This window comes from Macrobrachium rosenbergii, chromosome 3 (assembly GCF_040412425.1).
Source record: "Macrobrachium rosenbergii isolate ZJJX-2024 chromosome 3, ASM4041242v1, whole genome shotgun sequence".
NCBI classification, from domain to species: Eukaryota; Metazoa; Arthropoda; class Malacostraca; order Decapoda; family Palaemonidae; genus Macrobrachium; species Macrobrachium rosenbergii.
In genome coordinates, this window is record NC_089743.1 from 6278747 (window position 1) to 6301576 (window position 22830).

At 38.4% G+C, this 22830-nt stretch overlaps 1 protein-coding gene across 31 annotated transcripts in view; it reads left to right on the forward strand.

Annotated features, from left to right (window-relative positions):
• Positions 1-22830, forward strand: part of LOC136852221 (trichohyalin-like) — a 392138-nt gene that overhangs the window by 340530 nt on the left and 28778 nt on the right. For 7 of the 31 annotated variants that reach the window (XM_067126802.1, XM_067126817.1, XM_067126670.1 and 4 more), the window contains 7 exons: positions 5081-5151; positions 5923-6035; positions 13259-13321; positions 15043-15137; positions 15535-16068; positions 16329-16412; positions 17217-17372. In XM_067126802.1, coding sequence (XP_066982903.1) covers positions 5081-5151; positions 5923-6035; positions 13259-13321; positions 15043-15137; positions 15535-16068; positions 16329-16412; positions 17217-17372 — 1116 coding nt within the window. Of the gene's footprint in view, positions 1-5080; positions 5152-5922; positions 6036-9193; positions 12745-13258; positions 13322-15042; positions 15138-15534; positions 16069-16328; positions 16413-17084; positions 17373-22830 lie in introns of those variants that run through there. The other 24 variants (XM_067126881.1, XM_067126772.1, XM_067126788.1 and 21 more) reach the window with 15 other exon arrangements.

Below are 22830 nucleotides of genomic sequence, written 5' to 3' on the forward strand. Positions count from 1 at the left end.
TACTGGCCCTAGGGAAAAACCTGAACTGCTTCATCAAGCTTTTGAAGCTAAGCAATCTCCCCGATACGTGTCATCCTGAACCTATTCTTACAAAATTTGCATTTCGCTCCAAGGATGTTAAGAAAATTCTGGATAATCTTGATAGCTGGGATGGAGAAGATCCTGATGGTTTCTATAGATTTTTATGTCGACGTAGTATCTTTGCGGATGGGCACAAACTTAGTAATACAGTGCCTGCTCCAAAGCGTGGCATATCTGCAGAATCTCTATTCTACCTGTGCTCTCCAAAGTTGCTGAAAAAAGTAATTTTTAAGCCACTATATAATTATATGGAATCTAAAGGATTGTTAGCTGATAGTCAATATGCATATAGGAAGCAGTTAGGTACCTGCGATGCTCTTTTAGACTCGACATGCCATTTGCAAGGGAATCTTGATAAGGGTTTTGAGTGCAAAGTAATTCAAATAGATTTTAGTGTTGCTTTCGATTTAGTAAAACACAAGGCACTTATTTATAAACTTCAGAATCTTTGAGTGGGTGGGTATGTTATAGGACTAGTTCAAGATTTCCCTACAGGTAGGCAGCAGCGAGTTGCTGTGGACAAGATCTTCAGTGAACGAAGACCTATTGTGTCCGGAGTTCCACAGGGTAGTGTTCTTGGTCCACTGTTATTTTTAGATTATACAAGTAATATGTTTGTTGGCCTGGAAAACAAGATTGTAAAGTAAGCCGATGATGCAACACTTGTGGGTGTAGTGCAGTCTCCACTTATGAGAAATGATGCTGCCCTCCTCAGCTTCAATCGTTACATGGACAGGATCAGGGAATGGTGTAGTCGGTGGGGTATGACGCTGAACTCCAGTAAAACGAAAACACTACCGATTAGCAGATCTCGTACAGATTTGCCACCCCATCCTCCCCTTCAAGTGGATGGAACTTTGGTGAATGAGTCTGAAGCTTTAACTATTCTAGGTGTAACTTTTGATTCACATCTTACTTTCGAGAAACTTCTAATGAAAGTTTCAGTAAATGCCGCATGAAAGTTAGGTACTGTATTGTTCATAAGGCCTCATATATTTATAACAGTGAAAATCAATGCAACCTGTTTTGTCATTTGTGCTTCCTTCACTGTTCTCAGGTGTGGATGTCTGCTTCTGCCAGAGATTTATCTCTTTTAGATAGAGTGGTTCGTGGTGGTAGGTTTTTGTTTCCTAATAGCAGCAGTTATGACTTGGACCATCGACAGATGGTCTCTTGTCACTTTTCCATAAGTTGTATTTTAAAAGAGATCTTTCACATTCACAATTGATCCCTAATCCACTTTACCTGCCGAGAGCAACCCGATTCGCTGAACAGCAGCACCAATATGCAGTAAATGTGCCTCGCTGTCGAACTTCTCAGTTCCATAAGTCCTTTATTCCTCACGCCGTTGGACTGTGGAACAGCCTCCCAGAGGATGTCGTGCAGTTGGAACTAGAGTAATTCAAGCGAAGTTGCAATGCATTACTTCCTTGAATTTTAATATATTTTTATCTGTTTATTAATTTATTTTTTTCTTTTTTAATTAGTGAGATCTATTCTTTGTATTTCCCTTACTTCCTCTTACTCCTTCCTAATGAACACCATTTTCTTTGGAAGCTTGGATTCCAGGTCAGTGGTCCTTGTGGGCTTGTTCCATATGAGTAGGTGTCATCTTCTGAATAATAATAATAATAATAATAATAATAATAATAATAATAATAATAATAATAATAAGACGCAAGTCGATCACTTCCACTGATTATAAGTTCCACTGTTATTTCCCATTCAGCTTTTTACTTTAGGCCTGGGTTATCAAAGGATATTAATTCTCTTAACTACCGGCCTGTATCCAAAAGCCCAATAATTCTATAGAAGATAAACAGTATAAGAAAGTCCAGTAAATCAGTCATACTTGATATGAATTAACATCCTTAACTAAGGAGACACTGCTAACTTAATTCTGTTAATAAGACTTGAAGTGACTTCGACTGTTAGCAAATACGATACAAAACGGCGCCATTGTCAAACCAGTTTTTGTAGTCGAAGGGTTTGAGTTAGCTGAAATCGAGTGCTTCTATGAAGTTTTTATCTTTAAAAGCTTGTTGATAGGGTTTGAGTTAGCTGAAATCGAGTGCTTCTATGAAGTTTTTATCTTTAAAAGCTTGTTGATAAAGATAAAATTCTGCTTTCTTATACCTGACACTGGGTGATATCGTAGCTGTATTCACTAGTCTCAGTTCAGCCAGAATACAAATCATCCTTGTCTAAAACAATTAAATTATTGGTGAAGGTCAGCAAGAATGTGGCTTCAGACATGAAGGTCTCAGCAAGCTAACTAATCTTGTACAATTAAGAGACGAGTTCTGGAATTTGAACGGAGATTGTATGTTATGATAATAAATAAGAAATGAAAGCTATAAAAGCTATAAAGGGTAACATGACTTTTTTTTACATGATTTTACATATCTTACCGAGGAGAAACTGTTTAAACCGTTCACATAATTTTCAGCTCAAGAAACTACTAAACCCCATTCATTGTTTTGAGTTTGTTATTTTAGTATACATAATAGACTGTGAAATTATATGACAATTAAGGAGAGAAAAAGGTAGAATGGACAGACTATAAGGAAATAGTGCATTCTCTAGTGAGCAGGAATGAAACGAATGCAACCAAAGAGGCACAGGAAAGGTTAAGACACCCAATATCATATCATATCATATATATATCACAGTCCTGTCCATTGTGGTCTTTTTATCCCGTAGTTGAGTTAATCTGGCGCGACATTATTTTACTTATATATTCTTATTAGTTTTCCATGTGATAGTTAACGAAGCAAATATACGAAAAACGTAAAATTCCAATCGCGTCGCCGTGTCTTTGCTGGGAGCTGGCATTCAGTTCCTAGTCGAGTTCTTTTCTTTGCCGCGCAGCCTCAAAGTAACGAGAGACCTCATTAGCCTTCCAGCGCCCTTTTAGGAGTTGCTAATGGATGGGTTGTCCTTTAGACCAACCCGCACCTGCTAGTTTTTTTTTTTTTTTTTTTTTTTGGGGCATTTATTCATTTGATTTTTGCCCTCGACATTCTCTCTCTCTCTCTCTCTTGGCTGACACGAACTTTTTTATCTCCAGTTTTTAATAGTTATGTGGCTTTAACAGGGGTAATTGGATCAGTCCAAATCCACTCTGCTGTAGAATTTTCCACTGTTAGCCCTGATACGAAAGACTTCCTTAGATACCCTGAAAGAGATTATTTTTCGCCGCTAAACCTGAGATTATATTCCACCCGCTCCTTACAAGCTCTGAAATATGGACTTTTCAGAAACCACGTAAGCAGTGGCGCAACTAAGGGTTGGGGGCGGTCCGATCGGGCGACGATGTCGGGGGGGAGGGCGGCACCCTGGCATCTTTTGATGTTATTAGCGAATTCGCTTCTAATAAAGCCGTAGGGTTCCGTTGTAAATCTGCTGTGTTGTTTTTGTTTTAGCTTTATGAAATAAAATAAATGATTGAGATGTTAAGGCTTGAAATGCGGGCCACTGCACGTAAGCTTTAAAAACGAGCAAACATCTCATAGCTTTGTTATGATTCTTCATACAAGGGTCACTGAAAGGGCCGCTGAATAAGCTTTGAGAACAGAACAGTGAAAATTAAATGAATATGGGAACACAGTAGATGGATCATTTTGGTTGGCATCTTGTTTTGTAAAATATTGCTCTCCGGTTGAGTTTGCTTACGAATATTAACTTTTTCTTTACTCTTCATCTTCCAGCTCTCTCCATTTTAATAACATTTCCCTTATTGTTTTCCTCTGGCCCCAGCTTCACTTATAAGCTTTATTTTTTTATTGGCCCTTGAATCAATACTATTACTAATTTCAGGGTCATGCTCTCAGCCTATACCTAATTCTATAGTATACAGTTCTAGGAACTCAACGTCTGGATTCGGTCCCAAATTGGATTTTTCCAATCTTTTAACAAAAACTCTTATAAGACTGGACTGTGCGGTGGGTCATTCTTCGTAGAAAATCATCCGTGTTATGGAACTTGTCTTATAGTTATCTGAGAATGGCTCTGTAAAGAACACTTCGCCCGAGTCTGACTCAAATGTTACCAGTTCTTTGGAAGTCCTCCAGGTTTACTCTCAAAGAACGGAGACCACATAAGTGGAAGGAATCCAGCAATTTTCTTCTTTGATAAGTGTCTGGTTCCACCATGTTCTCGGGCTTTTTATTTTCCTGAGGATTCTTAATGTTCGATTAGTGTGCTGTAATTTCAAGAAGAGTTTTCCTTAACTTCCGGGTCTGTGCTTCTCTAGCACGCGGTGTACACAAACGATAACCATGGACGCTTTTAGTAATGCGTACTATAGGACTGTATATGAAAAGCGACAGAGTGGAAATGGCGGGTGGTAAGGACTATTTGAGAAATTCATGTGATTTAATGGTAATGCGACTCATCGAAAACGGTTCCCCTTCATTTATATTTGCATGGTTCTTGTTGGGAGATGGCCTAAGACTTTATTTGTTCAGTTTCTGTCTTCGCTCTATGGGATACCTGAATTATACATTCTCTGAATGCGAGATTTTCATACTGATGTAGATTTAATAACTATATAAGTACTTGGAAATACGCGAGGCGTATGAATGTGTGTGCGTGTGTGGTTTTTGGATGGTGCTAAATTGTAAAATATCGAAAATACGCCACTCCAGTAAGATGTATTTTTCTTTGTAATATGTAAGCTCATTGCTGAAAGGCATTGGTCCCTAACGTTTTAGTTCACAAAAAGAATAAAATTCAGACTCGAGAAGCAAAGCCGTTGATAGTCCTTTTTCTCAAGAATCAGCGCTGGAGACGGAATGATCTCTTCAGTGTTAGCGAAGAGAACTAAAATTGAGGCGACTACTGAATGTGTGTAGGAGAGAGAGAGAGAGAGAGAGAATTGCATAATTTTAGAAATGCCCGAGCTTCTTGTCTAATATCGGAAAGGCTACTCTGCCCAGTACTACTTTTATTATTGATCATTATCAGTGTCTTTCAATGTTCTTTTTGTGATCCGCAGGCGGACCACCTCCACCCCCACCACCACCACCTATCCCAGGCATCATCCCAACTTCAAGACTTCCTTCAGAGGTGAGGCCCTTTCAAGAGTTTTGTCATGGTTTCGTTATGATAATCAAATATTCTGTTTTGCGGGAACTGAATTCATTGTGCTCTACAGGAGTATGTTAGAAGCTATTATTATTATTTCTTGATAACTCACCAAGTCTCTTGTTTAAATAAAATAGTAACTGCAGGGAAAACTTCTTTGTGACACTGATGAATAATTCTGATTCAATTAGAGTTTTTATCTTGACTTGTTCCGAAATTTATGGCCTTAATAAAGAACTACTTATGCAATTATTAATTTCTGGGAATATTTTTATCAGTATAGTTAACCTAACATACATGTTGATGATGGTTGCTTTGTGATTTTTTGTATTGCACAATAGAGTTTATATTGCCCCTGCTTATTAAAAAAAGTAACTTTCGTCAACTATCACTGTAGATGAAGGATTCAGATATAGTCAGCTGTAACTGAATATCCTTAACTATGAAGGACTGTGACACTGAATGATCCTGAATGCCTCGGATCATCCTGAACACATCTCTCTACAAAGCACTGCACTCTTCACCGTCTTAGATGTCTTCATGAATATTCTTGATTTTCAGAATTCTGTTGCCAAACATTTTAGTTCTTTTGTAGACTAACCTCAAAATTAATAGCACGTAAGGTTCTGGATATTTTTTAAGTGTAGATCTGTGCTTGAACAACCACACACTAAACATATGATTGTTCGTGGCTTGTTAAGTATTGTTTTGCATGCCTGTTTTTTTGTTTATCTCAACTTGTGCATATTACAGATCCCCGCTCGCCCAGCCATGAATACCCCACCTGCTGCCTTGGCCAGTGCTATGATGAAGGACAAGAAGCCCTTCACATACACCCCAGGAGGACTCGATTTGTCCGAAATTAGGTAAGCTTTGGAAGACTTGTCATGTTTCTCTAAGTTTAAATTGGCTCTGCTTTCTGTTCGTCTCTTCTTTTGATCTTTTTCTTTATTCCTCGCTATCAAAGGCTTCATTTCAAGTTTGCTTGTCCTCCTCCTACTGTATCATGTTCCTTTTCTGTCTCAGCCTCTGACAGTGTGAGTTGCATTTCCTTCCGGTCATACCTGTCACTTCTTCCCTCTCAGCATTTCGTAGCTCCCACTTTGAGCTACGTTTCTTTTCGCCGTTTCATTTGCAGTTTCATTCTTTCTTACGGCTAGTTTCTTCCCTTTTGATCTGCATTTTCTTCCGTTTTGATTCTTATTACCTTTCTTTCAGGCTGGAGTTTGAGTGTTTCTCAAATGGAGCTGAAGTTCCTCCATTCTCACTTCAGCCTCTTCCGCTGCAATCTTATTCTCCGGTTGTAAAGTGCATTGCGTCAATTTCAGAAGTTTAGTTACTTTCATCTTACTCTGTCGCACTTTCACAAATTTTCTTCCACTGATAACTCAGTTTGTTCCTGTTCTTTTCCTAATGTCATTTTTCTGATTTTTTCACCTCTTCTTTTTGTTTTATTTCTCCATGTCCTTCCTTCGTATGGTTTACCAGTCTTTTGGATAAATGGTAATTTGGTATCTTTAAGTATTTGTACGAATGTTAAAACAAAAATGGTTTAGTTTAATGAATCATAACGATCGTTTGGGAAATGATGGAGATGTTGTAACTCACCTTTCACATACATGACCATACTAACTGAATGGGCATCTTTGTTTCATTTTCCTAATTATTCATACTTGCCATCTCTCTCTCTCTCTCTCTCTCTGTATATATATACAATATATATATGTATATAAACAGAGATTTTCATTATAATAGTCCCTTAACATAGTGTGTTGTTTCTGATATATATAATGTAGAATTACTAAAAGGACCTCATTCAAACTGGATGGTATCTAATGGAGTATTTATTCAGAAAAAGTTACAAGCTTTCTCCGTCAAACAGTCCACATTATCAAGTATGCGTACAGTGACCAGACACATGGTCCAGCTGTATTTATATCTGTGTGCTGGGTACTTTTAATCCTATGATCGCCTGGCTGCTCCTGTGTGACCCCCACCCCCTTGTGACCATGGCCTTTCAACTCCCCCTTCTTCTTCCAGGTGTCCGTTTTCCGTGCGTTCTCTTGCTACTATGGAGTATATGATTTTTCTAGATGTGCTGTCTTCAAAGCCGTTTCCGGTGTTCCCTGCCATTGTGTTGTTGGCGCATGTTATGAAGGCGTTCTCTACAACCAGTCTGGCCATTTTGTTGGTGTTCCTGTACAGAAAACTCATATTTTCCCAGTCTATTTTATGGTCATTTTCCCAACAGTGTTTGGCAACCGCCGACGTCTGATTATAATGCCTTATGTTCTGCAGGTGTTGTTTGCTTCGCTCTTTACATGATTTGCCAGTTTCGCCATAGTACCCATCTTCACAGTCTAGACACGTTGCCATATATACCCCCCCTCTAATCTAGACTGTGTCTAGACTGTGAAGATGGGTACTATGGCGAAACTGGCAAATCATGTAAAGAGCGAAGCAAACAACACCTGCAGAACATAAGGCATTATAATCAGACGTCGGCAGTTGCCAAACACTGTTGGGAAAATGACCATAAAATAGACTGGGAAATATGAGTTTTCTTTACAGGAACACCAGCAAAACGGCCAGACTGGTTGTAGAGAACGCCTTCATAACATGCGCCAACAACACAATGGCAGGGAACACCGGAAACGGCTTTGAAGACAGCATATCTAGAAAAATCGTATACTCCACAGTAGCAAGAGAACGCACGGAAAACGGACACCTGGAAGAAGAAGGGGGCAGAGAAAGGCCAAGGTCATGAGGGGACGAGGGTCACACAGGAGCAGCCAGGCGATTACAGGATTAAAAGTACCCAGCATACAGATATAAATACAGCTGGACTAGGTGTCTGATCACTGTACGCATACTTGATAATGTGGACTGTTTGTCCAAGAAAGCTTGTAACTTTTTCTGAATAAATACTCCATTAGATATCATCCAGTTTGAATGAGGTCCTTTTAGTAATTCTACTATTGCACAGAACAATTGTGTATGTGATAAAGTTAATAATATACATGTATATGTGTGTGTGTATTTATGTATGTATATGTGTATATATATAATATATATATAGTATATATATATATGTATGTATGTTTGTGTGTGTGAGTATTTATGTATGTATGTGTTTATATATATATATATATATATATATTTATATATATATATATATATATATATATATATATATATATATATATATATATATATATATGCATGCATTTGAATTTTCTGTAGACTCCGTGATATCATCTCGTGGTTTTATAAATTGCCCTAAATAATGTAACATTTAAGTGTTTGTCTCATATGAAAAGAACAGCTGGAGTAAAGAGTAAATCAACTTATGTAATTAAATTAGTGTTATTGTAAAAAGAAAGAAAAATTCTCTTTTGTATTCTCTTTATTTTTCTTATGAAATATGAACCCCTAGGTTGCAAAGGTCAAAAACTGTTATAGTCATGTTAACTCATTAGTGTTCGCAAATACGAGTGCTCAGCAAGTTCTGGTGACCTGCAAACAATTGTTCATTTAAATTTCTTGTTGGATTGCTCTCGTGTTTTCTTCATAATTCCCAGATTTCCATGGGTCTTAGGATTCCTATTTGAAACAAGTCATTGTATAAAATAGAATGAGTTTCTCGTGAGTTAACCTTGTCGCCTGGTCCCTCCTCTGATCCTATCCTGCAGCTAGCTTAGTGTGACTGACTAGAAAATGAAATCGTGTGTGTCTTGTCACTGTAGAGTAAAGCATTTTTGGAATTAGTTGTGACTCGTTGTCATAATGTTTTTGTAATAAACTAAGTAAACAAAAAATAGTTGTGACACACAGCAATTTGTTACTGAAGCTTAAGCTGACATTATTTCTATTGTCAATGTGGAACTGAAATAGAAGTGCTTCAATGCATATAGCCATTCACCATGCTGAGTTAACAAATGCATCCATGTACCTCTGAGTTCCTCTTGCACCCTTTATATTATATCTATGACTGTGGCACGAGTGTTAGACCCTCTGCCCACAGGTCACCTAGAATGCAGCGGCGCCTCTACAGAAATGCTCAATCCGAAGGTGTGAAGCCGTCTCCCTTGGCGCAGCAGCCTCAGCAAGGACAACCGAATGCAGCTGTATCAGCTCAGTGTGCACCACAAGGCCTACCCATTCAGGTCTTGCCAATGCCTGGGGTCGGAATGGGCCCTCAACATCACTCTCAGCCCAAGGAAGTTCCTAAACCCAAGAAGAATGTGTGTGGTCCAGCTCCACCACCACCACCTTTTGTTGTAACAGCAGAGAACTCCTTCACCATGCCAGTCTCCTCACCTATAAGCTCTGTACCATCAACCATTTCATCTCCACCTATATCCTCCTCACCCACATCACCAGCTGCACCGCAACCTATGTTGGCTAAAGAGCCTGGTCCATCAATACCGATGGCACCCCCACTCCCAACGCAGAATTTTGCCGCTAGGAGAGGATCACTCATCAGTGCCTCCCCCCCAACATCTCCTTTGGTGAGTACTATACCTTGTGAACCTTCCCCACCACCCCTACCACCACCACAAGCAGTCAGAGTTCCTGTAACACCACCTATTGCTCAAGAATCTTCAGCTTCATGTCAGCCATCACTGCCAAAGGAACTAGAAATTCTGAGTCCTCCAGTACTTGTGCCACCACCAGAAACAAGTCTTTCACCAAAGGTTGCTGAAATACCAGAAATGGCTCCTGTATCTGTGGTGGAAGATAATTTTGTTCTACCAAGACCAACAGAATCTCCACACTTTCCAGAGTCCACAAGTACACCTATACAAGATTTAATTCTGGGATATTCAGATCCTAATGATGTCAGTCCACCAAGCCCTGTTCTCAATTCTGTGCATAAGTTGCCTCCAACTTGTCATGACCTTCCACAAGAGGTAATTCCTACACAAAGGAGGTTCTTCATCAGACAGAACTTCCTGCTACTGAAAATTCCTTTGACGAGTCATCTCCTCAGAAAGAGAGTTTATTATCATCTGATTCCCAGTCATCATTTACAGAATCTTCACCCACCTTAGATGAAGTTTGTGAACCCATACCAGTAATACAATCTCCCAACATAACAGATTCCTCTTCTATATATCATGAACCCTCTCCAGTACATTTTGAAAAAGAGCTTACTCCTGTTACTCCACTAGCAACAAAATTGTCCCCTGCAAAAGAACCTGCATTACTGAAACAGATGCAAAATAAAGAACCTACACCATTCAGTAGAGAAACTACCCCAACTAAACAGCCACCTAGTAAAGAACCTACTCCAGTTAAGAAGGCTCCTGCTGAAGAACTTATACCAGATAAGCAACCTCCAGTTAAGGAACTTACTCCAGTCAAGCAGCCTCCCATGAAACAACCTACCCCAGTTCACCAGGCTCCTAATAAAGAACGTACTCCACTTCAGCAGGTTGTTGTTAAAGAACCTACTCCACTTCAGCAGGTTCCTGTTAAAGAACCTACTCCACTTCAGCAGGTTCCTGTTAAAGAACCTACTCCACTTCAGCAAGTTCCTGTTAAAGAACCTGCTCCACTTCAGCAGGTTCCTTTTAAAGAACCTACTTCACCTCAGCAGGGCCCTGTTAAACAACCTACTCCAGTCAGGCAGGTTCCTACTGAAGAATATACTTCAGTTAAGCAGGCTCCTATTAAAGAATCAGCTCTTACCATGAAACCAGAGTTGAATGACCTTTCAGCAAGTAAGCAAGTTCATACAAGACAGCCTGGTGTTCCTGAACCTACAGATAATGAAGTGCCTGTAATTTTCTCTCCTATACCTGTGAAGGAAATGCCTTTGAAAGAGCCAACTCCAGTGAGACAGATTTTCCGGGAACCAACACCTGTTAAACAGGCCATACTAGAGAAACCTGTAGTTATAGGCATTAGTACTCCAGCAGTTCCTTCTTCCATTAAGCTAAATGCTCCTTCAAGACCAACACCATCTCAGCCAATGAGTGGATTAGGAAACTCTGTTTTGAGGCACGTTCCTGGTCAAGGTGCTGGCTTAAAACGGCAATCATCTTTGCCTGAGCCCCCATTCATACCAAATATACCCATAGAACCACCCCCTGTTATTACACAAGAACCAGTTATCCAACAAATGGCATTTAATCAGCCACCAGCACCAAAAACAAATCTTTCAAAGCAAAATTCACTGTCACAGCCTTTACCCATTAAATCAGTTCCAATTAGAACAAACAGTGAAATGGACATTAACAAAACACCTGTTCGAGTGCAGTCACCTCCACCAGCTTTAACATCAGCAACACCACTCTCTGCTTCTGTTGGTGCAAAAGGAACTCGCTTAGTTCGCCAAGCTTCCCTTCCCACCAAAACGTCTTCTCCACATGTTTCATCTCCAAATGCACACTTGGGATCCTTAAATAATGAACCACTTCATGTAAATGAGGGGATACCCAGCACAGGCCCCTTATCACCTTCAGCTGAACGAAGCCCTCGTCGAAGCCCAACCACCGGATTACACAAAGCTCCACTACCCTGGATGTGTGGACACTTACGAGAACCCTCTCCACCACCACTATTTGTTCAACATGCTCAGCAGACATTTCATAAGTTCCAACCTCATACCGGCTTTATTAGGCAATCATCGCTTGGACCTGAGGGTTCAACAGATTCTTTTGCTCATGCTGGAACCATGACACAGCCAAATGCTCGACAACAACCAGTTTTTCAGAGACAGCAATCCTTGCCACCTCCTCAAAGACCTCAACAACAACAATCACAAGCACAGTCTGTTAGAGTACAGCAGCAATACAAGCCACAGCAGTCTCAGATACAGAGCCAACCGAAGCAAGTACAGACACATCAACCTCAAGTTCAACCACAGTCCCAGGCGCAGATTCAGCCAAGGCCAGTCCAAACACAACAACCAAAATTCCAGCCACAGTCACAGGTGCGACAGCCACATCTTTTTGAGTCTCACACTCAGCAGCAACCCCTTACTAATCACCTACAGTCTCAGCCCAAATCTCATCCTATTCGAATACAGCATCAAGGGAATTTGAATCAGCAACCTCGTGTAATTCCAGTTCAGTTCCAGCAATCACAGCAGCCCAAACAAAGGCCAAGGGAACGAATAATTCCAATCATGATTGAAAGTGATTCACCTCCTAGAGAAACTCCTCCTGCCCCAAGTCACACAGTTGCCACTTCAACCATATCAAATGCAAGTACATCAGTAAATGAACGCTTTATTCCAATTCGTATAGAAGGGACAACTGCTACAAACAACGCTCAGCAAACTTTTCATCAGCCTTTGTCTCGCCTAAACCAGCAACAACAGCAACAGCCTGTTCATCATCCTCAGCCTAGCTGGAATAGCTCCCCAGGGACAGGTTTCAAACATCCCATCAATACTTTGAGTGGGAGTGGACAAAGTGGTGCCTTCCTTCCTTATAATTCCCTCTCTTCCTCCTCTTCTGAAAATAGTTCAAACAGCAACAACAACAACAACAACAACAGCAACCCTCTTGATGCTCTTCACCAGATGCAACAAAGTCTGGCTCAGCTCAACTCAGGCCTAGAAAAGTAAGTCTGCATCTTGATGTCTGTACCCATCTCCTCATCCCTACTCCCAGGATCCTGTCAAGTGTCCTTCATAGCAAGACCCAAGAAATCACCTTGTCCCTCTCTGCCTTCAGTAGTCGCCACTCTTACATACTCACTTGTTCAGTTTCAACAAGTAACAAACTGTTATGTTGACTTGTGTATTTTTCTGATAGTTCTGGTGTCTGTGCAGATTCTTAGTGTAATTGATTTTAAATAATGTATTGTAACTCATTATTTAAAAAATTTACATGACAATCAGCTTTTAACTAGGTGTCTGTAACATCAAATGCTGAGCCTTTTGTAGTCACTATAGTTATAATGCTGCATACATATAACGAATTAAGAATTTTTACCATGAAAGCAGTGCCCTATTAACTTTTGCTCCTACCCAAATGTCTTCAACTAACACTGTGTTGATATAATTCATTTTATCCCACTTACAAGGATCTACTACTTCCAAGACTAAATGGAGATTTTATTATGCTTTTTGCAGTGCCTTCCCAAGATTCATACAGAAAAAAATGTCGGACACGATAACACCCCGGACTACCCCTAGGTATAGTAGAATATGGGGCTAGTGAACAGAAAATTTAAGCATTAGCCATTGCAGTATACCTTCCTCTGGGAATGTTATTTGCGTGTTAATCTGTCAGTGTGTCTAAAATGCGCTGTCATTCAATTATGGATTCGTTCTATAGTGCAGAGGTCTCAGTTGGGCTGTTCAACATAACTTTATAATATACATCTAGATGGTAGAACTTGCACTTAACATCTTAAATGCACTTTCTATATTTTTGTAGTTGTTATTTACTTGAATTTCATCATATTATATGACTTCAAAGGAGAGAATGTTTGCAACTAATTTGCTTTTGCTATAGAACAAATCCCTTGTATGCTACTGATCTACGTGTGTGATCTACATTAGATTATATGATATGAAGGCAGCATGTATATGACTATATGTAGATACACAGTGTCTTTTTGGTGACACAAATTTATTCATCATTGGCAGCCCATTTTAAAATAAATTTGACTCCACACATCAGTTGACACTTATTTCTCTAGATGTGCAGCAAAGTAGTCATAATATTAACCCCAAAAAAAAAAAAAAAAATTGAGCGCAGTACAATACTGCAAATCGTAGGATATCAGGAAAAAAATGTATGTTTTCATTTTCCCTGTGGTAGAAATGTTCGATATATGTTCCAAATTATACGTTTATTGATGTAGTTTATGTACCGAGAATATATATCCTCTCAAGAAAATGACTAACATAAAGAGCTTACATTTCAAATTATATTTTAATACATAACTTTAAGAGTGTATTAATATAAAAAATTATGTGTGTTTTTGTGTAGTGTTCAAGCATAATATGATTTTAACTTTATTTTATATATCATGTCTTCTGTAGTACTTTTTATTCCTAATTATTTTTATATTTTTAGTTGCGCTGGTCTGTTGCAACTAATCTTTTGAAGGTAACTATATATAGTATATACAGAGATAAGTGTTTGCGCTCCTATGCTTCTCTTCTTTTAGTATGTGGTTTAACTTGAAGGTCTTTGTGCATTTCAAGTCATGTACTGAGAAATGCAAAAGGAATATACTGTTGACTGTGATTGCTATGATTTTGGTTGTATTTTTCTACATTATAGTTTTTTGTATTTTTTCCCCTTTTGTGTGTTCAAGCATTTACAGGTAAAGAGCCTAAATGTATTATTATTCTAACCTCTGAAATTGAAATGCAAATATAAATATTTTAATTTTTATGATGTGGTATGAATAATATCTTTCAAGGTAGCCATGCGAATTGAACTTTGAGATTCGGATTCTGAAGTTATAAAGATCTTTTTGTTCTTATCATAAAGGATTAAATCATAATCTGTACCTGGTTGATGAACAGTTCTTTTATTTTTTTAATGATACTATGTAGAACATATTTTAAATATATCAAAAGCAAATACAATGACTAAAACAAAATGTTTTAGAATGTGAGGCTTCAAGGGGTCGAGATTTAAAGACTATCTTTTTACATAAATTAATGTTCTAATTCACAATAAATAATAAGATTCATTTACCACATGGAGAAATATGTATTGCTTTATAGAGATAGATAGGAATCTCATATTTTGTTCATGGAAGAAGTTAAGTGAAAATTTCTGTGAAACTAGATTAAAGTTAAATGTGCCGTATAACATGAACAAAATGGCTAAAAAGCTTAATGTTAAATATCTGAAAAGTGTAAATGTACTATACTAACTATCTCAATGTTTGCAGTAACCAGAATGGTGACCAAGCAGATATTGGCGCCCCTGTCCAATCTCGGTCTTTCAGAGTGCTGCAGAATGTTTTGGACCACCAAGACAATGCTGGTAAGTACGCAGTGGAAGGCACAGAATGAATGGAGTATGAATGAGAACGAATATATTATACCAGTATGCCATTACAAAGAGGTCATACTCTCTTTACAAGCTTTGCTTCATACAGATTATATTGCTCTACATGCAAAAAGGAGAAAACTCAATTCTTCAGAGAATGTTAAGGGGAAAAAGATGCTTTCAGAGTATGGATGGAAAACTGCATCGCTTTATTTCCCGATGTTATCTTTTTCTCTCAATTGCGGGTTGTTTGAGTACTGTGGTGATGGTGGTTAAAATTCAATTTCTCTCACCTCACTTCTCCCTTTCCTATCCAGTTTCCTTCTTTCTCTCTATCCAGTCCTTCCCAATACCTTACCCCAGTAATCCAGCAACCTGACTGCCTTTCCAGATATCCCTACTTCAGGTTCACCAATGAAAGTAGAAGTTCCTCTTATTGCACCAAGACCTTACTCCTCTCAGCAGAGTGGAGTGAGAGCCTTTGGATCAAGTCCTGGACAGAAAAGAGGATCATTATCCCAAAGCAATGGTCAGAGAGAGACTGTTTCAAAGAATTTGAATGAGAAGAGAGGTTCATTTCCTGGGCAGGGTACAGTGGGATCCCAAGGGCCAGTATCCCGTGCCAAAAATGAAAGAAATGGGACATTCCAACAGCCAGTGGGTGCCAAAAGAGGTTCTGTTCCTAGCATTAGCAAAATTCAAATGCCCCCTTCAAGACCTAATGGATACCGAGGCTCTGTTGGAAATATCAGAAATACAACCAACCAAGAAAATAATTTCATAAACTCTGCTCCTGATACAGGCGGATTAAAAATTATCCAACACAGTGTTGGAGGAGTTTCTAAAATCATTCTAGGCCAGAATGGAGAATCAGAGCCAGCAAGTCCGGATGCAAAAGAATTGCCAAATATTTTCAGAGATCAAGGTGAGGTCATATACCTTATGTTGTAACATTGTCTGTTGGTATGGTGGTGGGTTTTCACATGTCACAAACCAAGCTGATGACCGGCACAAAGTGAAGTATCACAACGGATCTTCCAATAATTCAGTTTCCCCACATCATTTTTCTCTTTACCACTGAGTTATGTAGCTGCTGTTTGCATTTTTTAGAAACATAGTGTTAATTGTATTTTATTTTAGCTTGTGATCATTTTTTCTGTTTCTTTTTCATTTTTCGCTATGCAGTACGAATATCAGCTAATACTGATGAAGCCCGGGCAAGAGGTGGACACTTTCCTAAAGAGAATTTTAATTCAGGTCAAAAAATGGGTATGAGAATATATCATATGCAGTTGGTCTGGTGATGGGAAATTTATCATTATAAATTACTGAGTTGTATTTAGTGATTTTCTTTAGCAATTTCTAATACAGTAATCTGTAAGTTTCTGCAAATGAAATGATGTGTAGTTCACCTTGAAGTGTGTATGAGGTGTAAAAGATCCAACCCTAACATTTTTGTGGTAGTCTTTGCTGGTATCAAGGATCATTTTTGGACCTTTATCCTCATATTCCAGATGCACTTAATATTCCATTAATTTTGTAGAAATTGCCCGTGTTTTAAACTCTACTTTTGCTGTAGTGATGAAGATAAAAATGGTACTCTGGAAGTGTTCTGGTAAGGGCAAGGTGCATGCAATTTAAACTTCTTTTGGCAACTATCAATTGATGACTTCTGGCTTTATTATTCACTCTTGTTCTGCAGTCATAACTTTTTGGAGTTGCACTTTTAACCTTGATGCATGTGCTTCTTACTGATTCTTTAATGGTTCTCTGGTTATAAGTTGATCAATTTCTGGCTTCACAACTTCTAATTAAAATCTAATAAATTATATCTTCCTTCAATTTGCTTCAATTCATTTGGCTGCAGCTACATTTCACTGCTTTGCTTTTGTTTGATTTTGATCTTCCTTTAACACTGTCCTACTCTAATGCAACCCTCAGGTTCAGATGATGAAATCTCCAATTATATGCAACCGATTATCCCCCAAGCACAGGCTTCTGTGTATGAAGTTGGGGACTGTTCTCAGCAGCATATTTATAACCCAACTCAATACCAACCACAACAAATTTCAGAACAAGGCCTGTCGACGAGTCAAGCTCTTTCTGAAAACAAACCTCTGATGAGTAGCATTGAAAACGTTAAAATGCCCCAAGCCAAAGAAGTTCCCACTGCATCAAGATTTTTCCGTAGGCTTCAGACGATAACAGACACTTTACCTGAAGGAGTTGGTAGGGGGCTCAAGTGTGACCTATTTTGCTTGGTTGACCTGCACACACCTTTTGATATCTGACCTTTTCACAGAGTTTCTATACCTCATGAAATTTAGCTTATATCCTTTGTCATTCTGTACTTCATAGCCATGAATGTCTGCTTCTCACTTCTGTGTTGGTGTCTATGTGATGGCTACAATCCTTACCCGCCTTTAAATAAGATTATGACATTGTTAAACTGATCTAACTGTATTTTTCCCCAGATTAAGAGCTTCTAAAGCTTGTTCAGTGTTTCTACAGTTGTTTACATTTATGAAATACTGTTGAGAATTCTGACTGCCTGGGATATCAGTAGATCTTTGAAATAGATGGTCTATATTTTCAAGACAGTCTGATACTTACAAGGCTCATTTTATTGTATTACAGTTTCATGTTGTAGGTTAGCTTGCCAAATCTAGAGAGTTTAATTAAGTCAAATAAGCACATTGGTCGCAATTTGAATTAAAGTTCTTCCACTTTCTTCATCTTGAAAATAATTGTCAGAACTAAGGACTACAGAGCACTACTTTATGAAGGGATATGAGTTTTTATGTTTGGATTTAACCTCTGATGCTGCTTGATTTAATATGCTTTTTCAGATAGTTATAAGGCTTATCATTCGTAACATCAAATCGTGTCTGGTTAACCTCAAAATTTTATTGGTATCCATCCGTAAATTAATTTTTTGCGAGTGATTTACAATTACGGAAAACAATAAGTAAAGATTTGCACTAAATCGGGATTTCATGTGCAATATGTCTACTGCAGTTTGTGAATTCAACACAGTATTTCAAGCTAATTTGCTAATTTGTGTGATTAGCTTTAACTGAAGTATTTGTATTCAGAAGGTGCCAAGAGACTATAATTTCTGATTTTTTTATTGTTTTTGTGCAGTACATATAATTTCACTTATGAATGAAATCGACAATACCATCATTATTATGTTGTTAATGATTACTTAATGAAGAAGTAGGGCTTATTTTCCTACGTGCAACAATTTTAAATAATTCTCCCAACATTGTAATGTAAGGTATCTTTTAGATTACCAGGAGTGAAACTTTTGAATCCCAAAACACTAAAGTTTTGGTGCACTGTGTCATTCAGTCTTCAATAATAAGAAACTAAACCTAAGTCCTCTCCTGGAACCAAAATAGCTAACAAAAATAAGAAAATCCAAAATGACAGTACAAGCCAACAACCTGGAGGTCTACCCAAGACAGAACCACAGGGGCACTTTGGACTAGCTAACCAACAATATTTACTAAGTCCACTGGAGTATCCTCTGAACTAGTATTGGTCTGAATGGTAAAGCGATGCAGTGGAGAATAAGCCCAGTAAACACATTTTGCGTGAACCACAACCATGAATACTAAACTTTGGCAAACAAACATTTGTCATGATTCCTGTACTGAATTACTTTATCACCCTACTCCCAAGTGTTAGATAAAACCTGGAACCGATAGTATTGTATATTGAATTTTATCCTGTCTATTAAAAGTAACAAACGCTGTGTACATATAATGGTATAAAATAAACACAAAGCACCGAGTAAGTTCAAAAGTTCATTGAAAATCGTCTGCATTAAATGCTATGCATTACTTTAATTTATCCTTTCCATTTTTTTTACTGTAATGTATTTTGTGCACTTCTTTTCTGTGGTGCGCCTTGTGTAAGAGAATTATTACACATGACACCAATTCCACATACCTGTCTAATGAGTGAAAGTTGCTGCAGACTCGTTTACTCGTTAACAGCATCAAGTACTCTATGGTACATACATATGAAGTACAGTAGCAAGTTATTAAATACAAGTTTTTCGACGTGTTCTCTCATTCTGAGGTTACACAGTACGGAACTAATGGAGATTTCTTGTTTATCATCCTTATTGATGCACTCAAATTTCCAAACCATTGTACATAAGGTCAGTGGCACTTTTAAATGGATTATGTCATCATTATTTCACCCTCTAGAACATCCTATGTAATGCATAATTGGGTTCTGCAAACAGCATTTCTATAATTCCCCTCTAATCTGGTTCCATAACGACACTACACCTTGAACAACACTTACTGTAGGTACAAAAGGATTCACACTCTTTATGGTATTGTATTGTAAAATTACAGATAAAATCTGGTTATACAATGTCCATGTTCACCTAGCTGAGCTCACTCAGTACTATTCGTATGCCAGTTGGCTAAATGTGAATGTTGTGCACTGATTGGTTTATTGATGGTGGGATTATTGGAGGAAGAGAGATTAATAATCATGTAACCTGGTGTCACAAGGAGTTACATAAATTAGTTACATGTTCCTTAAAGGCTCATAGTCAGTTTGATGGGCCATGTTAATATAAAAAGCAATAAATTATTAAATTAATAAATCACACGCGTGTCGTTTGCTTTATCAAATCTGCTCCTCAAATACAAGCAAGACACTAGAGATGGGTTTTAACTGAAAACATAATCTCGAGTATGACAGTAAACTAGGAGTATAAAACTTTATTGCTTCAAAATGGGTGACAAAGAATGATCTGGGCAATCAGAGTAGTCCTACTGATCATATATAAGTTCCTAGTTAATTATTTTGTGACACCACTGTAAGACATGCCAGGGAACCTCTGGGCTGACAGATTTTGTCATTTTGGATCATTGGGTTTTATTTTTGTAGTCTTTTGTATTCCAGAAAGGAAGGTTACTGGATCTAAATTCTTTTAAAGAAGGAACAAACACAAACTAATGAAGTCTAATGATTAACATAACAGCCAATTTAGTACTTCACTCGTTGTACCTCAGTGGGAAAGGCATCTGCTATTCGTAAATCCTTCATAACCATTAATCTTGTTCCCCATTTCAGTTTTCAGATTCGTAATCAAGTTTTCTTCATGAATTGCACGTCTGGGAAATTTTGTCTCTTCAACATAAGTTCTTGTTCTAGTACTGTACAGTAGTGTTATTCTGGTTGGGAATCACTTACTGGACTCCTAAGGTTTGGTAGATTGGCATCTTTAAATATCCTCTAATCTTGGAGTGATAAAACTTGCCAAGTATATCCGCACTTGGGTCTGTTACTAGAAATATCAATCTCATGGGTGATTTTGGTGTCAAATAATAGCCAAACTCTTTAAGATATACAATATTAAATATTTAACCGATCTACATGTACAGGCAGCTTCAATGAGTCTCAGAAGTGGATAGCCAAACACAAACCCACATACACACACACACAAACACGCACAAAGGATTTGCATTTAGGAATACTTTTATTATTGCCCTCACTCTGTCTCCTTATCTGTGTTTTGTTATTCACAATTTTTGTCGTAAAACGCCTTCACATACTCTCCTCCCTCTTTCTCTCCTTCCTTATTCCTTAGATTCAGCATGTTTATTCAGCAGCAGGAAAACTTGGGTTTGATAACAGGAACAAGTCATTAAGACACTTACACTTCCACACCTAACTCATAGAGGACAATGTTTCTGAGAAAGGGAAGAAAATAAATTTTATAATAAATTATTAATGGTGAATGAATTAAATAAACCAGAATCCAAACCCACCTGGTAAGATTGTTATCTACTAAAACAAGTTGAAAAAAAACTTAGCTAAAATGTAACTTTTCCATACTATTGTACAAATTTGTTCCCAGCCAGCCCATCCTTGGCCGTACAACATGCACAGTTGATGATTCATTGCCATACATGGGGATCCCATCCTTGTGGATTCCCTTGATTCTTCAGAAGAGGCTTTTAAGATTAGGATTTCAAATCTTGTGTAATAACATAAAACCCTTCATTTTCGGTGCTGCTGTTGAAATTTTAGAAAGCAAGTAACATTATTACATTGGTTAATATTCTTGTAAGAAGCCTTACATACCTGCAGCCTGACAGTGTGATGAATTCTGATATCAGAGTATTCAGCTCGAGTCTTCCAGGGCTGGAAAAAAAAAAGAGGAGGGCCATTTTGAAGTTTGGGAGGTTACATCTCCTCTGTTAGGGCAAGAGTCTTTCCTTGCCAGCCTCAAGCTTCAATAAAATAGGAGGGTTGACCATATGGCTAATGGTCTTATCTTGTAAAATCCAGCATTGTTACAGAAACTCTTAACTTTAAAACCTAAGAGCTATAAGTATTAATAACTATTTTTGTGACAGAAATTGTTTAAAAACCCAGTTCTTCTTGTTTTAAAATTATTCTTTTCACTAACATTTGCTTATTGCAAACTTAGTTATCATTTTCATATCTGACCTTTCTGCCTGCCTGCTAAGGTTAAAAATATCTGAAGAACTATAATGTTCATATTTTGGGGATGAGAGACTTCAGACCCCAAACATATCTCTGTATGATGGAGATTCAATATTTGTTCTGGTGCAAATACAAACCTACCCTTTTATAAGTGGAGTTACTTGTACTTGGCAGCGTGCTTCAGCCATCACCGAATCATCTCCAAAAACAAAATCCTTTTGAGTAGGCCTGCAGTGACCTGAGCTGGACTTACTTTTCTATTGTGTTTGCAGCTGTGTCTGCTTTAGCACATTAACTGAATTATCTCCCAATTTTGTTGTACTTTGTCTCTGTATGCGTAAGGTGTGCAATACCTTTACATTATCTTCTGCACCAGGGTTGTTGCCCCCTAGTGTTTCTCTCCTCCAGCAGCACAGTGGCGTAGTTTCGTGTGCTGCTGTTTTTATCCTTACTGGCCTTTGTCTCAAAGAGAAAGATTGAGTACATACCTGCTGTGAGAAGCATGAATCACAGGGCGATCACCTTTGTTCATAGAGAATGATAGTGTAGTACCCACATGTGTTGGTGATCCCCCACCTCTTTCTTTTTGGAGTGTTGGCTAGTGTGTTCTTTTCCAAAGAGGAAGAGTCTTCCATGCCTTCTGTGTTCCTTGGTGTTTTTCTGGAGCACATGTTAGATGCCCTTGTTTTTCTTGAAGTGCTGTTTGGTTCCCATGTGTGTGACCACTTTCCATTGTATTTTGTGCATATGGCTACAACACAGGAGAGTGTTAAGCCATAGTTAGGTGTTGTTTTGGCAAGAGCAAGCCCTGCAGTAAATTCATGTCCCATGCCACTGGGATCTGAATTTGGTATGCATCTCCTGCAGGGTAAAGGAGTGTCTGAGAGAGGCCACGTGTGAAAAGTGTGTGGGGTGGCTATCTCCCCCGCTTCGATTCTGCCACCACCATGTCTGCCTCCTCCAGTGACAGACCCCAAAGGAGCCTGTTGTGGCCTCCTCGACATCTTTGAGAAAAAAGAGAGCAGAAGACACACGTCTTCTGCTCCAACTTCTGGAATTCTTCGGACAGAACACCCAATCAGCTCCCCATTGGTCCAGCAGATGCTGGTAGATGAAAATCAGCCTCTGAACATGTGGAGATAAAAGACAAGGAACTGATGATAACCAGACTTCAGGCATTAGACTTCAGGCAGCACAAAAAGAG